Source organism: Erythrolamprus reginae, chromosome Z, assembly GCF_031021105.1.
Source record: "Erythrolamprus reginae isolate rEryReg1 chromosome Z, rEryReg1.hap1, whole genome shotgun sequence".
NCBI lineage: Eukaryota > Metazoa > Chordata > Lepidosauria > Squamata > Dipsadidae > Erythrolamprus > Erythrolamprus reginae.
The window spans coordinates 117,040,649-117,060,660 of NC_091963.1; the positions used below are offsets into that span (position 1 = coordinate 117,040,649).

At 38.1% G+C, this 20,012-nt stretch overlaps 2 protein-coding genes across 3 annotated transcripts in view; one reads left to right on the forward strand and one right to left on the reverse strand.

Moving 5' to 3' along the window:
* Nucleotides 1–20,012, reverse strand: part of MPP3 (MAGUK p55 scaffold protein 3) — a 110,774-nt gene that overhangs the window by 78,613 nt on the left and 12,149 nt on the right. The window lies entirely within an intron of this gene.
* On the forward strand, nt 8,455–11,136 carry LOC139153080 (histone H1.1-like). The gene is made up of 2 exons (XM_070726649.1): nt 8,455–8,603; nt 10,361–11,136. The coding sequence occupies exon 2, from the start codon at nt 10,442–10,444 to the stop codon at nt 10,991–10,993; it is 552 nt and encodes a 183-aa protein (XP_070582750.1). The 5' UTR covers nt 8,455–8,603; nt 10,361–10,441; the 3' UTR covers nt 10,994–11,136.

Here is a 20,012-nt window from a genome sequence, read left to right on the forward strand (position 1 = left end):
CAACTACAAATGTGAACAATTATTACACTGGAGATGGATCATTCTGAATATTATTTACATTTGCAAAATATGATAGAGAAGGGAGAAAACCTGATGAAGAAATCTTGGTAGAAGTGATGGAAGAAAATAAAGAAAGGATACTTAATGAAATTGATGACTTTATTGTTTCTAGATGCACAGAAAACATTTGATAATGTGAATTGGCCATTTATGATAAGGCAACTTCAAAATATGGATTTTGGAAAAAGATTTATTAATTAATCAAGTGAATGATGATATAGAATAGAATAGAATTCTTTATTGACCAAGTGTGATTGGACACACAAAGAATTTGTCTTTGGTTCATATGCTTTTAGTGTACATAAAAGAAAAATACATTTGTCAAGAATCAAGAGGTACAACACTTAATGATTGTCATAGGATACAAATAAGCAATCAGGAAACAATCAATATTAAAATAAATCATAAGGATCCAAGCAACAAGTTACAGTCATACAGTCATAAGCAGGAGGAGCTGGGGATAGGAATGATGAGAAGATTAATAGTAATAGTAATGCAGCCTTAGTGAATAGTTTGACAGTGGTGAAGGAATTATTTGTTTAGCAGAGTGATGGCGTTTGAGAAAAAAACTGTTCTAGTGTCTAGTAGTCTTGGTGTGCAGTGCTCTATAGTGTTGTTCTGAGGGTAGGAGTTGAAACAGTTGATGTCCAGAATGCTAAGGGTCAGTAAATATTTTCACGACCTTCTTTTTGACTCGTGCAATATGCAGGTCCTCAATGGAAGGCAAATTGGCAGTAATTAATTTTTCTGCAGCTTTGAGTATCCTCTGGAGTTTGTGCCTGTCTTGTTGGATTGCAGTACTGAACCAGATAGTTATAGAGGTACAGATGAAAGACTGTATGCAGTTCCTTGGGCAGTTTGAGCTTCCTAAGTTGGTGCAGAAAGAACATTATTTGTTGGGCTTTTTGGTGATGTTTTTGATGTTAAATGACCATTTTAGGTCTTGAGATATGATAGAACCTAGATATTTGAATATCTCTACTGTTGATACTGTATTTTTTAGTATTGTAAGAGTTGGTAGAATAGGAGGGTTTCTCCTAAAGTCTACCACCATTTCTTCAGTTTTGAGTGTGTTCAGTCACTTCCAGACTGATCTGTTCGCACCACAAGGCGAGTCTTATGAGGTTTCATCACTGTCTCAAATGAGACCAATCATCAATCACATATGACAGAGAAGGTGGATATTATGAAAGGAACAAGACAAGGATGTCATTTCTCACCACTGTTATTTGTGTTGACACTGGAATTGCTAACTAGAAATATATGACAAAGTGAGAATATAAAAGGAATAAAAATTAAAGGTGAGGATACAAACTGCAAGCGTTTGCAGATGACCTGGTGTTGATATTGGAAGAACCACTAGAGACTGGACCTAAGTTAATACAGCAAATTGAAAGATATGGAGAGGTGACGGGGTTAAAAATTAATAAAACTTTTAGTGAAAAATATGACAGAAAAACAAAAAAAGGAATTTATTGGAAAGTTAAAGGCAGATCAGAAAAAAAGTAAAATATTTAGGGATTCGTCTAACAGCTAGACATATGACAATTAAGGAAGCTAATTATTGTAGAGTAAAGAAATAAATTGGAATAGATCTGGAAAAATGAAAAAAATCTTACTATAACTGTATAACAAACACACATGTGAGTAAGTATTTTCATCTGGCTGACCACTTATGAGAATAGAAAACTAGATCGGACAGATAATAATAAGAGCACAATCTTATTTTTGCTTTCATGAAGAAACATTAAAACCTAAACTCTTTCTAATCAAGTCTTTCTAATCCTCCACAATCTTTAGTAAAATAAGGCAGTATAGATATCTGGGATCATACAGGAAACTTGAAGATAAAACTTTCTGATTTGCATGATGCATATGTGTGTGAAAGAAAAAAGTCAAATTTCTTTGAATTCAAATACTCCTCTTCATTCCTCTTAAATTGTTTTTTTCTTCTTGCTCTTCTTGCATGTTTTATAAGATCCAAGATAAATCTAAAAAGAACACAATCCTTCTGCTTGCAGAGCAGTATTAAATATTTCATACAATAGATCCAAGCTGGCAGTCAGCCATTGAGCTACAATGGAGCTTAGACGAAGCATTTTTCCACATTTCAAGAAAATACAGCAATTTCAGAACAAATAAATATACAGCAATGACTGGAAGAAAAAGAAAAAGGCTAGGCAGCAACCATGCACGTGCACACCATTAAAAAAAACACAAGAATGAATGCTAAAAATGAATAAGCTAGTGAACTTCTGTCAAGAAATATCAAAACTCCAATATCAATAGTATTTTAAGTTATATTAATAGGAGTCTCACAGACCGGGCAAGCTACAGCCTCACAAAATTCTGCATGCGCTTCAGTTTAGCCAAGGTTTCAAAGTTGTTCCAAAAATATGGTCATCCCCATCTTCAAAAAAGGAGACCCCTCTCTTGTGGATAATTACAGATCAATTTCACTATGCTGCGTCCCATGCAAAGTCATGGAATCAATTACTGTATAAACAAATCAATTACTCTCCATCTAGAAACTAATAATTTGCTCTCTAACAAACAATTTGGTTTCAGAAAAAAAACTATCCTGCAACCTGCAGCTCCTCCACTGCAAAAATATACGGACAACTCATCTAGATCAAGGGAAATCTACAGATGCAATTTATATTGACTTCTGCAAAGCCTTTGATTCAGTGATCCACGACAAACTACTCCTAAAACTCAAATCCTATGGCATCTCCGGATCCCTCCATAGCTGGATTACAGCATTCCTGTCAAACAGACAACAAGTGGTCAAAATAGGAAGCACCATATTCACCCCCGTCCCAGTTAAAAGCGGTGTTCCCAAGGTAGTGTACTGGGACCAACGCTCTTCATTCTCTACATCAATGACCTTTGCGATTACATCACAAGCAACTGTGTCCTCTTCGCCAACGATATAAAACTCTTCAACACCACCAATAACACAACTACTCTCCAAAAAGACCTTGACGCTGTTTCTGAGTGGTCTAACACATGGCAACTCCAAATCTCAACTAGCAAATCCTCTGTCCTACACATTGGGAAGAAGAATCTGAACTCCAAATACGAATTGAATAATCAAATTATCACAGATAATCCCCACTTGGTTAAAGACCTTGGTAAACTAATAACAAAAGATTTAAGTGCTAAAGCCCACTGCAACAATATAGCCAAGAAGGCTTCAAGAGTTGTAAACCTAATCCTACATAGCTTCTGCTCTGGCAATCTCACACTACTTACCAGAGCTTACAAAACTTTTGCCAGACCCATCCTCGAATACAGCTCATCTGTTTGGAACCCATATCGCATCTCAGACATTAACACCCTTGAAAATGTCCAAAGATACTTAACCAGAAGAGCCCTTCACTCCTCCACTCGAAATAGAATACCCTACGAGACTAGACTTTCAATCCTGGGCCTAGAAAGTTTAGAACTAAGACGCCTTAAACAAGATCTAAGTATTGCCCACAAGATCATATGCTGCAACATCCTGCCTGTTGGCGACTACTTCAGCTTCAACCACAACAACACAAGAGCACACAACAGATTTAAACTTAATATTAACCGCTCCAAACTTGACTGTAAAAAATATGACTTCAGTAACCGAGTTGTCGAAGCGTGGAACTCATTACCGGACTCCATAGTGTCATCCCCAAACCTCCAACACTTTACCCTTAGATTATCTACAGTTGATCTATCCAGATTCCTAAGAGGTCAGTAAGGGGTGAGTACAAGTGCACTAGAGTGCCTTCCGTCCCCTGTCCTTTTGGTCTCCTATATCTCCTTTACCTTTCTTCTATACCTATATCTCTTCTTCTATTCTTTCATTTATATGTTCTATTACTATACCTTCTTTTCTATTATTTCTTAGATATATTTTACTATGAGTATCTCCTCTATAACCTTCATCATGTATTTTACTATGTGTATATAGATATATACCCACTAAAACCCTAATTGTGTTTTGGACTAAATAAATAAGTAAGTAAGTAAGTAAGTAAGTAAGTAAGTAAGTAAGTAAGTAAGTAAGTAAATAAATAAATATTATAATCTAAAAGTTGACAATATTGGTGGAAAAGGAACACAAAAGGAGAAAGGGAAAGTTGAATACAAGGTAGTCTACTTCAAGGGATAATGGCTTTTCAGAATTCTAGACTGAGAAGTCCTTTTCCCACCTACTTCCTAATTTTTTTAAATTTGAGATATTAGAGACTGTATGTGCGAATGATTACATGTCAAGCAAGCAAGGAAACCCTACTCATCCGTGTTGCCAAAAAGTATTTTTTTAAAAAGGTGATAATTTGTCTCAAAAAGGTTATGGTGTTTATTTTCATCCATTCCAGCTTCTGTTCACCAGAATGTATAGTAATGTATAGAATGTATATCTGAAGTTAGTTGGGGGAAAGACCAAAAGCAACATGAGAAAATATTATTTTACTGAAAGAGTAGTAGATCCTTGGAACAAACTTCCAGCAGACGTGGTAGATAAATCCACAGTAACTGAATTTAAACATGCCTGGGATAAACATATATCCATTGTAAGATAAAATACAGGAAATAGTATAAGGGCAGACTAGATGGACCATGAGGTCTTTTTCTGCCGTCAGACTTCTATGTTTCTATGTTTCTATGTAATTTGTAGGCCACTTCTAAATAGAAAAACCCACCTCCACTTGATATAATAGAAAGAAACAAATGGAGAGAGAAGAGACTTTGCTCATTTGTCCCCCATTCTCTGTTTTTCCAAAGTAGCCCTCAAACAGTTCCAAACATTTCTGTTCTCCTCTTTCTTCCCTGGGATTTCAGTAGCTAGGTTGGCACATCACACTAACCTTAAACCCAGGGTAACAAAAATATAATTGCTGTATTCACTTAAGATGCAATGCCTAAACAAATAAGCATGTTAATGTGATGGCTTAGTTTACACAACACACTAAGATAATGGGTGGTTTTCTGCAAGATGCTAACCAAACTCCAGCCAACCCCATTTTTAATGTATTGTGGAAATCCAGTTACTGTGTGCTTGATGGCAAACTCAAAACACATTCTGTACTCTATCTCAACAGAGGGCAATTTTCTAGTATTCAGTGCCAATCTTTGCTTTTTGTCCTGTGGGGGCTTTAGGGGCTTGATTTGTGATCTGATGATGTCATAGGAAAAATTTGGCCAAATGCTCCACTTGCTTTAGGGGAATACTGAAGAGCCATTGGTTAACATCTACTAGTATTGTGGCCACAGCCCTGCATTATTATTACTTTTAGTATTATCATCGTTCCTATCACCCATCTCCTCCCACTTATGACTGTATAACTGTAATTGTAACTGTAACTATCCCACCTCTCAAAGGACCAAACAACAGAGAGTACCATGATGATTCATCCAAAGCAAACCTCCTCAACTCATTCTTTGGCTCTGTCTTTGTTAAAAGTAACGGCTCATCCCCCAATTTCACCAATTGCACCTCAAACTCTCTCAACGACCTAACCTAAATAGACTTCGCTGAAGATTGTGTTAAAAAAGCATTACGTGACCTCAAACCTTCCCTATCAGTCATACCAGACAGTCTGTGTGCATACTGTCTAAAAAAGCTCTCTTCTGCTATAGCCGAACCACTAAGCATAATCTTCAAAAAATCCTTCAGAACCAGCACACTTCCTAAACTATGGTCGAAAGCAATGGTCATCCCCATCTTCAAAAAAGGACACCCCTGTCTCATTGATAACTACAGACCAATATCACTATGCTGTGTCCCATGCAAAGTCATGGAATCAATTATAAACCAATCAATTATTCTCCACCTTCAAACTAATAATCTACTCTCTAACAAACAATTTGGGTACAGGAAAAAACTATCCTGCAACCGGCAACTCCTTCACTGCAAAAACATATGGACTACTCATCTAGATCAAGAAAAATCTATAGATGCAATTTATATTGACTTCTGCAAAGCCTTTGGTTCAGTGGTCCATGACAAACTACTCCTAAAACTTAAATCCTATGGCATCTCAGGATCCCTCCTCAGCTAGATTACAGCCTTCCTGTCAAACAGACAACAAGTTGTTAAAATAGGAAACGCCATATCTTCCCCCATCCCTGTTAAAAGCAGCATTACCCAAGGTAGCATACTGGGACCAACACTCTTCATTCTCTACATCAATGACCTTTGTGATCACATCACAAGCAACTGTGCTCTCTTCGCCGATGATGTAAAACTCTTCAACATCACCGATAAAACAACTACTCTCCAAAAAGACCTTGTCTCTGTTTCTGATTGGTCTAACACTTGGCAACTCCAAATCTCAACCAGAAAATGCGCTGTCCTCCACATCAGCAAAAAGAATCAGAACTCCACATATAAACTGAACAAACAAATTCTCACAGATAACCCTCACTCGGTAAAAGACCTCGGAAAACAAATAACAAATGACCTAACTGTCAAAGCCCACTGCAACAACATTGCCAAAAAGGCTTCAAGAGTTGTTAACCTAATCCTACGTAGCTTCTGCTCCGGCAATCTCACACTACTTACCAGAGTTTACAAAACTTTCACCAGACCTCTTCTCGAATACAGCTCATCTGCTTGGAATCCATACCGCATCTCAGACATTAACACCCTTGAAAATGTCCAAAGATATTTCACCAGAAGAGCCCTTCACTCCTCCACTAGAAACAGAATGTCCTATGAAACTAGACTTACAATCCTAGGTCTAGAAAGCTTGGAACTATGACACGTTAAACATGACCTAAGTATTGCACACAAGATGATATGCTACAACATCCTCCTTGTCAATGAATACTTCAGCTTCAATCACAACAACAAAAGAGCACACAACAGATTCAAACTTAATATTAACTGCTCCAAACTTGACTGTAAAAAATACGACTTTAGTAATCAAATTGTTGAAGCATGAAACTCATTTCCTGACTGAAGTGTCATCCCCTAACCTCCAAAATTTTACCCTTAGACTATCCACGGTTGACCTCTCCCAATTTCTAAGAAGTCAGTAAGAGGCGTGCATAAGCGCACCCGCGTGCCTTCCATCCCGTCGTAATACTTATATTTCCACTAGCTATATGCATATGTTTATGAACTCTATTATCTCTTCTGCACTATTCCTATGTCTTTTTCTTCTATTCTTCCATTGATATATTTTTATTATGATTATATCCTATGATACCAACATTATGTATTGGACTAGATAGAATAGGTAGGTAGGTAGGTAGGTAGGTGGATAAGTAGGTAGGTAGGTAGGTAGGTAGGTAGGTAGGTAGGTAGGTAGGTAGGTAGGTAGATAGATAGATAGATAGATAGATAGATAGATAGATAGATAGATAGATAGATAGATAGATAGATAGATAGGGTGGGTGGATTAGGTGGGTGGGCGGTGGGTGGGTATGTGGATTCTAGGTAGGTAGGTTGATAGAGAGATAGAGGGACCTTGGGGGTTTTCTAGTCCAACCCCTGCTTAGGCAGGAAACTCTACACTACTTCAGACAAATGGTTATCCAACATCTTTTATCCAACATAGTCTTAAAAACTTCCAGGGTTGGAGCGTTCACAACTTCTGGAGGCAAGCTGTTCCACTGATTAATTACTCTGTCAGAAAATTTCTACATAGCTCTATGTTGCTTCTCTCCTTGTTTAGTTTCCACCCATTGCTTCTTGTCCTACTCGTGAGTGCTTTGGAGAATATCCTGACTCCCTCTTCTTTGTGGCAAGCCCTGAGATATTGGAGCAGTCATGTCTCCCATGGTCCTTCTTTTCATTAAACTAGACATAACCAGTTCCTGCAATTATTCTTCATATAATCAAATGTGGAGAATTTAGCTGAACAAGGGGGTGAATTGTCTAAAAATTCTGGAAAGAAAAACACTATATTTTTGACAAGGGGTTTCTACCACATTTTCTGTACACTACCTGGATTATTAAAGAGAAGACAAAATCTTTTAAACCACCAAAAAACTAGGTTAAAAATGTTATGTATCCACATCTATATGTTTAGGATGGCTGTAAGGTCATTAGCAAGCAAGGTATTGAAAGGGATAAGCAACAGAACCTGATTCTTTTGAAACACTCCATAATGTAGGGTTGGTTAAAAATCAACTTGGGTTTATTTTTTTATTAACAAACTCTAGATTAGGGGTTGTTACAGAGTCTGCTAATAAAAATAATACTATCACTACTACCACTAGAAACTTTCAGAACCTACATAAATTTATCAGGTTTGGATTGAACAATGTTAGGAGAAGTAAAAATATCTACAACTGTGAGAACCTGTGTTTAAACAAAGTTTTACTACTGGCTTTAGAATAGTCTGCACAATGTCATGGATTTGATAGCTTTTCCTTTGCTACCCCTCCCTGCTTCACCTGTGTCTTGTAATTGATGGAAGGGTGGGGCTGCACGGGACCTTGAATGTTAAAAAGAGGAAGCTGATCCTTTCCTCACTCCGTTTTGGAGAAGAAGCTGTCTTCCTTGCTTGTTCTTACGCAGAGGTGTACTTGCAACTTACTGAGAATTACGGTTGGTAAGAAGAGCAGAATTTCTCATTGTTTTTCAATGTTTTTCTTGCTTCCTCAGCTTTCTTTTATCCTACTGAGTGGGCTATTTCTTAGTGAGGTCTTTCCTTTGGTAGCCCTTTCCAAAAATAATCTTGCTAGCAGCTTAATTCAACAAGCATATTCTCTTATTTGAGGTGGTAATCTTGTCTTCTAAAGTCAAAGTTAGGGCAGCTCTCTTTGCCTTCTCCTTAGTAAGGTAGATTTTTATTGCTTCTTCTTCATGGTCTTCATGCAAGCCATGATCTTCTCACTGTGAATTCTAGTCCTGGCTTGGGAATAGGACTTTTTTTTTAAAGAAGCAAATTATACAGTAGGTATTTATTTATAAATTGGACTTTTAATCTCACTATGCTCTACAGAGCATAGAGAACTTTCTCCTGCTGTCTTGAAAGCCACCATAAATAGAATTTGTTCTCGTGGAGTTAAAGTAGAAATTTTGATCAATATAAATTTGTAGATATATTTGTAGTTATCCTCCCAATTTGAAGCTGGGATAGTGAGTACAACTATGCTAGAGAAGACTATCTACTTCTGTTCCAATAACCCAGGAATTGCTGCATGCCTCAGACAATTTGTTCCAGAGCAATTTCATTAGCTATGTTTGACCATGGTTAACAAATTAACCCATTTTCTTTAATAACATGATACACTGATAAAACAAGCTTAATTTGCACAATATGTTAAGGCACAAAAAGACAAGCCAATATTAAGCTAACCAAGTTCACCAAGACTGGTTTTTCATTGCTCTTAACAAACCAAGCTATCTAACTAAGTCTATTACTGCAAAGTAGCAAGGACTACTCTAGCAATGCAACTCTCTGAACAAAATGGGTCATCTTTTTTCTGGAACTGTCCTTTTTACTTTCTTCTTTCAAAAGAAAAAAAGTCATGCATTTTAGAGACCATGTTGTTTTTCCTCAAGGATGGGGGAAGTTTAATTTAGCCCCAAATTGAGGTGCTTTCTTCTGCCTCTGAAAGAATATAGGGGATTGGGACTTCCTCAACTATCTTCCCAATTGTGCTTGACTCCTTATCGGGATAGCTACTTGGCAAGAAGGGGTAGTATGCAGTGGGAGGAAAGGTATCTGATCTAAACAGTTAGATCCCAGTTTCCCAAATCTTCCCTAATTCTGTTTCAAAATACACATTTTGAATTTGATTCTATTTCAAAATGCCCAATTTTTTTTTGTTTTAATTGTTGAATGCTGAGGTAATGTAAGGGGAATACTCATTTAATAATTTTTTTAAAAAAAATGTGTATGTATTTACACTCATGATATCATAGTGCAGAAACTCAACATCATAGAAAACCTACCTGCATTGTCTTGACAACAAGCTAGAGTTAAACACTCAAAAAGTGCTTGTGAGAGATGGATAGGCTTTATTCGCCTTGCATTTGAGCACCATCAATTTGAGATCCTCTAAGACATAGAACCACTCAAAAAAATTATGTACTAGATGTGCTTATAGAACCTAAAAGAAGAAAAAACATATGTTCTAGAATCTCAAGTATCAAGGCAAGAACTGGGTGAGTGAATGGAAAATGTGAAGCTGTGGAAGGAAAAACAGAATCTTCAGATCTAGGAAATTTGCAAATCTACACCCATGAAGTGATAGGCATGTGTGGACAATAGAGACCAGTAACAGAAGGGTAAGAAAGGCAACTGAAATCTGAAAAGTATAAAAGGAAGTAATGGATTTTTTCTCTTTCTCTTTCAAACAGGGCAAGAGAACTGTATACTGCTAGATTATTCCACTGATCCAACAAGAAGAATTGACAGACAATTCCTGCTTGAAAAATACGATGGAGTTGAACAAATCTCATGAGGTTATCGTCCTGGATGACTCTTCTAGTGATCTAACTGATGATGAGGATGAATCTTCAGGAATGGAAGATGTAGAGGAAGTTCCAGGATCCGATAACATTTCAGATTCTTCTGGGTCCTCTGCTCCACAAGATCCGCTGCTTGGTGGCAGCAATTCTTCCAATAGTGCTGGAGGAAGGTCAAAGAAATCGAAAGCTGCTGACCCTAGCATTTCCATGTTGATCTACACTGCTTTGGTCAATTCCCAGAAAAAATTTGGTCTTACCCTGAAAGCTCTTAAGAATGTGGTGGAGAACATGGGCTACGACACGGCCAGAAAGAAATCGTACTTTCTTAAATTACTCAGAAGTCTGCTGGCCAAGGGGCAGCTCATCCAACTAAAGGCCAACAGATATACCAGATCGTTCAAAATAAATCCTGATTATGTAAAGAGTCTACCAGTTATTAAAAAGAACAATCCGAAGAACAAACGTCTGAGGAATAAAAAAAGAGCTGCCAAATCTAAGGCTCGGAAAACTGCGAAAAAATAATCCAAGTCAAAAGTCCAGATGTTTTCTCTTCCGGCTATGTCAAGCCAGGTCAGCGCATGAAGCAAAATGCCTGATCTATCTTTCACAATGATATCTGAAGCTTTTTGGCTAATAAAGCAATATCTGTATTTGAAATGCAACAATGTCTATATCATTTCTTTGTAACATAAAGATGATTATAGTTGTGGGAGGGACGTTGTGGGAGATAGGAAGGGAGGGAGGAGGTGAGAGGTAGGTAGGTAGGTAGGTAGGTAGATAGATAGATAGATAGATAGATAGATAGATAGATAGATAGATAGATAGATAGATAGGGTGGATGGATTAGGTGGGTGGGTGGTGGGTGGGTATGTGGGTGGGTGAGTTATTTAGGTAGGTAGGTAGGTAGGTAGGTAGGTAGGTAGGTAGGTAGATAGATAGATAGATAGATAGATAGATAGATAGATAGATAGATAGGGTGGGTGGGTATGTGGGTGGGTTAGGTAGGTAGATAGGTAGGTAGATGGATGGATGGATGGATGGATGGATGGATGGATAGACAGACAGACAGACAGACAGACAGACAGACAGACAGACAGATAGACTTTGTTGCTTGTATTCTTATGATTTATATTGATATTGTTTCCTGATTTGTACCCTATCGTTAAGTGTTGTACCTCATGATTCTTGATGAATGCATCTCGTCCTTTTTTTCTTTTTTTTTGTACATTGAAAGTGGATGCACTAAAGACAAATTCCTTGTGTGTACAAACAGACTTGGCCAATTAAAAAAAACTCTTCTCTTCTCTTCTGTTCTATTCTATTCATTCTATTTTATATTGCTTCGGTAAGACCACATCTGGAATACTGCATCCACGTTTGGTCACTATGATACATAAAAAAATGTTGAAGCTCTAGAAAGGGTGCAGAGAATAGCAACTAGGATTGATTAGGGGGCTGGAGGCTAACACACATGATGAACGGTTGCAGGAAATGAGTATGTCTAATCTAACAAAGAGAAGGACTTGGGGTGATATGATAGCAGTCTTCCAATATCTGAGGCTATGTCACAGAGAAGAGAGCCAACCTATTCTACAAAGCACCTGAAGGCAGACAAGACTTAACAAATGGAAAGTTATCAAGGAGTTATCCAATCTAGAATTAAGGAGAAATTTGCTGTCAGTGAGAACAATTAACCAGTGGAACAACTTGCCTTCAGAAGTTGTGGATGCTCCATCAATGGAGATTTCCAAGAAGAGACTAGATAGACATTTGTCTAGAATGGCATAGGGTTTTCTGCTTGAGCAGTGGTTTGGACTGGAAGATTTTCAGAGTGTTCTCAACTCTAGTATTCTGAACTTACAAATAATATTTTTGCTCCCTATAAACTACCATATTTTTCGGAGTATAAGACGCAACTTAGTTTTTGGGGAGGAAAATAGGGAAAAGAATCTGCTTACCAGGTATTCATCTAGCTAGTGTCCTTAGTCTGGTCAACTTCAGCACATTATTTTATCTCCTGATTAATGGCTTTAAAAAAACCTTTATTCTGAGAGAGTAACAATGAAAGAGCTTGCAAACCAGTAAGAGCTCGGAACATCATTAGCACCTGGAAAGAAACAGTCTGAGCAAGTAGAGCAATGGAAAAAACTTGCAAAGACTTAGGGCTTGGAAAACATTCTTCCTTGCAGAGAGTAACAATAAAATACCTTGCAATCAGGTAAGAGCTTGGAACACCATTAGTTCCTGGTTAGGGCTGGAAAGAAACAGTTGGAGCAAGTTAGACAAATGGGGCAAAAACCTGCAAAGACTTAGGGCTTAGAAAACATTTTTCGCAGAGAGAAACAATGAAACAATGAAAGAGTCTGCAAGGTAAGAGCTTTGGTACATTAATAGCACCTGGTTAGGGCTGGACAGAAATATCTGGAGCAAGTAAAGCAATGGGGGGGGGAATCCTACAGGGTTTGGAAAACATTCTTCGCAGAGAGAAACAATGAAAGAGCCTGCAAAGGTAAGAGCTATGGAGTTTGTTAGCAGCTAGTTAGGGCTGAAAAAAAGCTACATTCAGAGTATAAGGTGCACCCTAATTATCAGCCTCTTTTAGGCAGGAAAAAGGTGTGTCTTATATTCTGAAAAATACAGTACTTTGGGGGGGGGAGCTTGGTTTTGGACTGCATAGATATCTTAAATCTCAGCAAGAGTTTTCATCCATTGCGTTTCACCCAAGCTGTTGCAATGCATCTCTCTCTAAGGTTGATCCACACATCTTCCTTTCTTTAAGACGGTGTACCTACCAAATGTTGGGGAGTTTTTCTCATAAGACAACTTCTGCAGCTTGCCGATGTGTGGCTGAAGCAATAGCAAAGTGATCCAGGCAAGGAAACAGTGTTTTCGTAGGAAGCTGGAAGAAAACTTTCCAGGCCAGATCCATTCAATGTCACACAGAGAATTCTGTGGACAATTGGTGACCTGCTGGTCTCTACAGTCCTTGATTTATGACCATTAATTTAATGATTATTCAAAGTCACAACAGTGGTGGAAAAAGTGACTTACAATCAATCCTCATACGTAACAACCATCGGACCGTCACCATGGTCACATGATCAAAATTTGGGCACTTGTTAACTGGCTTATATTTATGATGGTCCAAGGGTCACATTATCACCATTTAGGACTTCCCAGACAGCTTCAGACAAAGAAAACCAATGGGAAAAGCCATGGTGATTTTTTAAATAATAATTATTATTATTATTATTATTATTATTATTATTATTATTATTATTTAGATTTGTATACCGCCCCTCTCCACAGACTGGGGGAGGCTCACAGCAGTGATAAAACAATATACAATAGCAAATCTAATATTAAAGTCTAAAATAACAATTTAACATTAAAAGCCTAAAAACCCCATTTTATAAAAAGCATACATACAAACATACCATACGTAAAACTACATAGGCAAGGGGAGATGTCTCAGTTCCCCCATGCCTGATGGTAGAGGTGGGTTTTAAGGAGTTTACGAAAGGGAAGGAGGGTGGGGGCAATCCTAATCTCTGGGGGGAGCTGGTTCCAGAGGGTCCGGGCCGCCACAGAGAAGGCTCTTCCTCTGGGTCCTGCCAGCTGACATTGTTTAGTCGAAGGGACCCAGAGAAGGCCAACTCTGTGGGACCTAACCGGCCACTGGGATTCGTGCGGCAAAAGGCAGTCTTGCAGATATTCTGGTCCGGTGCGGTGAAGGACTTTATAGGGATTTACTTATAAAGGGGGGAGGTGAGGTGATAAAATTGGCGCAACTCATTTAATGTCCCATCCCAATTGTGATAATAAGTTGGGGACTACTGTAATTGGCCCTGGAGCAGGACTGTCCCTTCACCCAAATGCAGGTTCTTCTCTTCTTTGGTCATTTCTGTTCTGGCTGCCAGAGAGAACTGAACCTCATCCTACCAGCCTGTTCTTCTCCTTTTCTTAGTTTTGCCCAGAGGAACACTGATCTCATGAAAGATCAACAGTGCATATATGAGGAATTGATATTCCCATCAGTATACAAATCAAAGGGCTCTGTAGGAGCCCCTGGGGAGATCAAAGGCAGAGGGGAAGGAAAGCCTAGGAGGAGAAGGGAGGCTGTCTGTCACGGTTAGCTAAGTCTGCACAGGACGCAGTCAGCACATCTGAATGCGTTCACCCGTGTTACATCCCTTGTGTTTTCACAGGGTTTGAATCCCGTGAGCATCACTCGCTGACAATAGGCATTTGGACGATATGTGGCAAGTAGGAATCCGAGACCAAGCTATAAGAAACAAGTTGGAATCACCCTAAAGAAATATTTCACTCTTGGGTTTAAATGATTTATACAAGAAATACCCCCAACTGGTGGTGGGGTGTGATTGATTGTCTGGTGGTGGGCACAATCACTGAGCACATGTTATATGTTGTGTGTGTGTTTTATATTATAAAAATCAATAAAAATAATAATAATAAAACCAATAGGCACTGGGAAAGAAAACGACTGGGAAAGAGAGGACTATGGTCATTCAAGGAAAACCAATGAAAAATGTTCTACAGGTGGCACCTATCACCAGAAAGACTTGCAAAAATGTTCCCACAAACTTCTCCAATATGTTGGAAGTGTAAAAAAGAAAGAGGCACGTTCTCAAAAAAGTTTCGGAATAAAATAACAAATTGGTTAACAGAAATAGCAAATGAAGAAATCAGAAACAAAACAGAATTATATTTATTGGGTATTTTTAATAAAAAAATAGAAAAAGAAGTAAGATACCTAGTTATACATATACTAACAGCTGCCAGAATAGTATATGCCCAACAGTGGAAAACAGATAAAATACCGGAAGAAAACATAATAATTAAAAAAATACTAGACTGTGCGGAGATGGACAGGCTATCCAAAAGATTAGAGGGAAAAGAAGAATCAGATTACTATAAAACACGGGCAAAATTTTATGATTGGCTAAAAGAAATAAATAAATAAAAAATTATGCAAAGCAACACGTCAAATAATAGAATTCAAAAATTAATACTATGTAAAAGAAGTGTAATTCTCTGATCAAATATCCCCCCCAAAAAGTGGGGAAACTTTCATTTCCCAAATGTTGTATTTTTCCCAAATGTTTTTATGTATGTTTTGTCCTTTGTCTTGTATGTCACATTTGTAAAATAAAAATAAATAAAAAATAAAAACAAGAAAGGCACAGGCACTGCACCAAATAAACTAACCACCGGAAGCTAGTCTGTTCAGGGCAGACAACCTGCTACAAAATAAAGAATGATGGGTAAGGGAAGGAGAAGGTAAATATTCCCAGCGCCTCACCCCAGCCAAAAAGCATTGTGGAGCCTTCGGTCACAAAGTGAGAAACATGCAAGAAAAAGGAATCCCAGTGATTATGCTTTCTGTGCTTTTAAAGCTCAGGATCTCCTTATCTGCCCCGAAGCACTGCTTTTCTTCAGCCCATTCCCCACATAGAAAACAACATGTGTTGCAGTAGCTCTTCCAGCCTCACAGCCAAGGTGCATTAAACAGACTGCCATTTTCGGGCAGTGATTTTTGGAAATGATATGATGTCCTTCTGTGTCAGGGAGTTGAGGGGGGAAAGCACCTTAAACCTAAAACCAGGTTTGGATATCTAAGCAAAGTTCATTACAAATGCAATAATCCCCATTCGGGATGGAGATTTTCTACAAAATCTCCATATTTTTCAGAGTATAAGACCCACTTTTTTCCCCTTTAAAAGAGGCTGAAATTTTGGGTGAGTCTTATACTTTAGATGTAACTTTTTCTAAGGGTTTTTTTCTCCAATCCTAACTAGGTCCTAACAATCTTCCTGGCTTCTTATTCCCTCCAAAGAAGGTTTTTTTTCCCCCAGCCGTAAGTCTTCGCAGACTTGTTTTCATTCCTACTCCCTCTAAGAAGACCGCAGAACGTGGCCACAAGAGCCATCGTGGGGCTTCCCAGATTTGCCCACGTTTCTACAACACTCCGTGGCCTGCATTGGTTGCCGATCAGTTTCCGGTCACAATTCAAAGTGTTGGTTATGACCTTTAAAGCCCTACATGGCATTGGACCAGAATACCTCCAGAACCGCCTGCTACCGCACGAATCCCAGCAACCGATAAGGTCCCACAGAGTTGGCATTCTCCAGGTCCCGTTGACTAAACAATTTTATTTGGCGGGCCCCAGGAGAAGAGCCTTCTCTGTGGTGGCCCCGGCCCTCTGGAATCAACTCCCCTGGAGATTAGAACTGCTCCCACCCTCCTTGTCTTTCATAAACTACTCAAGACCCACCTATACCGCCAGGCATGGGGGAGTTGAGACACCTTTCCCCCAGGCTCTTTATATTTTATGTTTGGTATGTATGTGTTGTTTGGTTTTTAAATATGATAGGGTTTTATATGCTTCTTTTTAAATATTAGATTTGTTTCGCTTTAATATTGTTTTTTATTATTGTTGTGAGCCGCCCCGAGTCTTCGGAGAGGAGCGGCATACAAATCTAATAAATTATTATTATTATTATTATTATTATTATTATTATTATTATTATTATTATTATTACAGTAGTCCCTTGCTATACCGCGCTTCACCTACTGCGGCTTCACTTCATCGTGGGTTTCTGAGGAAGTCGATCGGCAGATTTAAACAGCCCGCCGAACTCGATCGGCAGGTTTTTCAAAAAAAATATATATCTAAAATTGTAAATACTGTATTTAAATACTGTATCTAAAATAAATACTGTGTGGGAAGGGTTTATAAACACTTAAAACAATGAAAACTTACCAAACAATTACAATATAAATATCAATACTTAAATAAGTACTATCAGTCCCATCGCGGATTTCACCTATCACGGCCGGGTCTGGAACGTAACACCAGCGATAGGTGAGGGACTACTGTATTATTAAGAAGGCTGTTTCAGCCCTAACCAGGGGATAAAATAATGTGCTGAAGCTGAACAGACTAAGGATGCTAGCCAGATGAATACATGATAGGTAGATTTTCCCCCCTATTTTCCTCCAGTGCATCTTATACTCTGTAAAATATGGTAAGTACTTTCCCCTCTCTATTTAGTAAGCATGTTCCAAGGTTTTAAACTCACATTTATTTTTAGCATGGTTAACAGGACTTTTCAAATTTTTCTATTGTCATGACCTGAAATAGTTCTCTGTCTCCTGACTGGTTGGCTTAAATATCTCCTTTCTCTTAAGAAGCACTAAAAGCCAAAGAAAAGGATCAAAAGAGCTGGTCTTGCCCCTTGCTACCCCCACCCCAGGATGCCATGCACTGCCCGTGGCTCATGAACCCCAGGACACCCCTTTTTTGCAGTTTATGGATCTCATGTAAACATATACTTTTTATATTTTAGATAAATACAGCTGCATAATTACATATGTCTGCCACCCACTCCCATTCCCCAGCCAAGTGAAGGAGAACTCTTCATTGGGTGTATTAAATGTAATCTCTTTTCATTTTCCATTCTTTTGTGCACAGGCTTTGTTTTAAACTAGTAGATTCTGAATTTATAATAGACCTCTGCAATTCAAATCCCTTTGTCTCCAGTTTCTTAGTCAGTGAAAGTTATTAAAACACTCTCATTAAAACCCTGTTTATTATCTGAATATCCAAATCTAATGGGAAGGAAAGTAAAGCATTCGCTTCCAAAGTGGGAGAATGAAGTTCTGATATGATAACAAGAGGGAACAACTATTTCTGCCGGAGAGAGAGAATCTGGATCTAAGAAGTGTTTAAATAAACATCAACAACAACACGCAGGGAAAGGTAAGTAAAATTGCAGGTTAGATAAAGAAGAAAAGAAAGACAAAGCTTGGCAGTTTTCAGTTCCTATCATCTGAGCATGTGCAGAGTGCATTTTATCCTTTAAAAAAAGCTTTCATGCCCATCATTGCTCCTTTCCCTATTCATCTTCTGAAATAGGGTAAATTATTAAAAGCTTTATTCTACTTTCTTAAAGACACAGAATAAAAAAACTCCAGGGGATAACTATATTGCAGAATTCAGTATATAATTACCCATTAACCTTAAGGAGCATTAAAAAGCATTTTTGAAAAGAGTGGGGGGAATCCCAGGCAGAATGGCTTTAAAATGATTAGCAAGATAGAGGCATGGAGTCATACCTTCCTAAAGACTGTCCTCTTGCTCACTACTAGAAAATCAGCAGGAATGCAGATCAACAAATCTGTAGGGCGGACCTCCAACATTTGGGAGCAACCATGGGGCAGGGAATGTCAAAAAGACAAGATAGCAGATGCAAGTGTTGCAATTCAGTCCTGCCTATTTTGTAAATATAATAACAATTTTGATCACATGATGATATGGATGATGCAATTGACATAAGTGTGAAACATGGTCATAACTCACCTTTTTCACTGCTATTGCAACCTTGAACAGTCATAGATGAATGGATGTAAATTGAGGACTACCTGAAATCTGGTATTTAAAACTCAGTCTCTTTTTCACACCATCACTACTAAAAATTAATGGATTCCTGGCACCTATGGCTCTGAAATTGAGTTATTTATTTATTTATTTATTTTGTCCAATACACAATGAGAGTTTTAGTGGGTTTATGAGGACCTGTATACTGCACGAGTCAGAAAGAGGGCGGGGAAAATATTTACTGACCCCTCACATCCTGAACACAAACTGTTTCAACTCCTACCCTCAAAATGTCTCTACAGAGCACTGCACACCAAGACAACTAGACACAAGAACAGGTTTTTTCCGAACGCCATCACTCTACTAAACAAATAATTCCCTCAACACTGTCAGACTTTCTACTAAATCTGCACTTCTATTCTACTAGTTTTTCTCATCATTCCTATCACCCATTTCCTCCCATGTTGACTGTATGACTGTAACTTGTTGCTTATATCCTAAGATTTTTATTAATATTGATTCTTCATTGCTTATTTGACCCCTATGACAATCATTAAGTGTCGTACCACATGATTCTTGACAAATGTATATTTTATTTTATGTACGTTGAGAGCATATGCACCAAGACACAGTAAAATACATGATGAAGGTTATAGAGGAGATACTCAAAGTAAAATATATCTATGAAAGAATAGAAAATAAGATATAGTAATAGAACATATCAATGAAAGAATAGAAGAAGAGATATAGGAATAGAAGAAAGGTATAGGAGATATAGGAAAGCAATAGGACAGGGGACGGAAGGCACTCTAGTGCACTTATACTCGCCCCTTACTGACCTCTTAGGAATCTGGATAAGTGAACCGTAGATTATTACACTAACACAACTACCATCACTGGCTCCCATTTAAATCCACACAATTTAAGCCTTAAAGTTTAAGGGGGCAATTTATCCCTCCAATGGACTTTGTCACTCCCCAAATTGAAAAAAAAGAAGTAGTTTCTCTGACATTGTTCCTGCAGATCCCATAAAAGGGTCAAAGGGAGTAAACAAGATTAAGAACCCCCTTTCATTGGAAAAATTGATACAAGTAAATATGGAAAGCATTTGAGGGCAAGGTAATGGCACCCTCTCACTCT

What these genes read in the sequence shown, in the direction of transcription:
- LOC139153080 (XM_070726649.1), top strand. Translation starts at nt 10,442, where the DNA reads ATGGAGTTGAACAAATCTCATGAGGTTATCGTCCTGGATGACTCTTCT.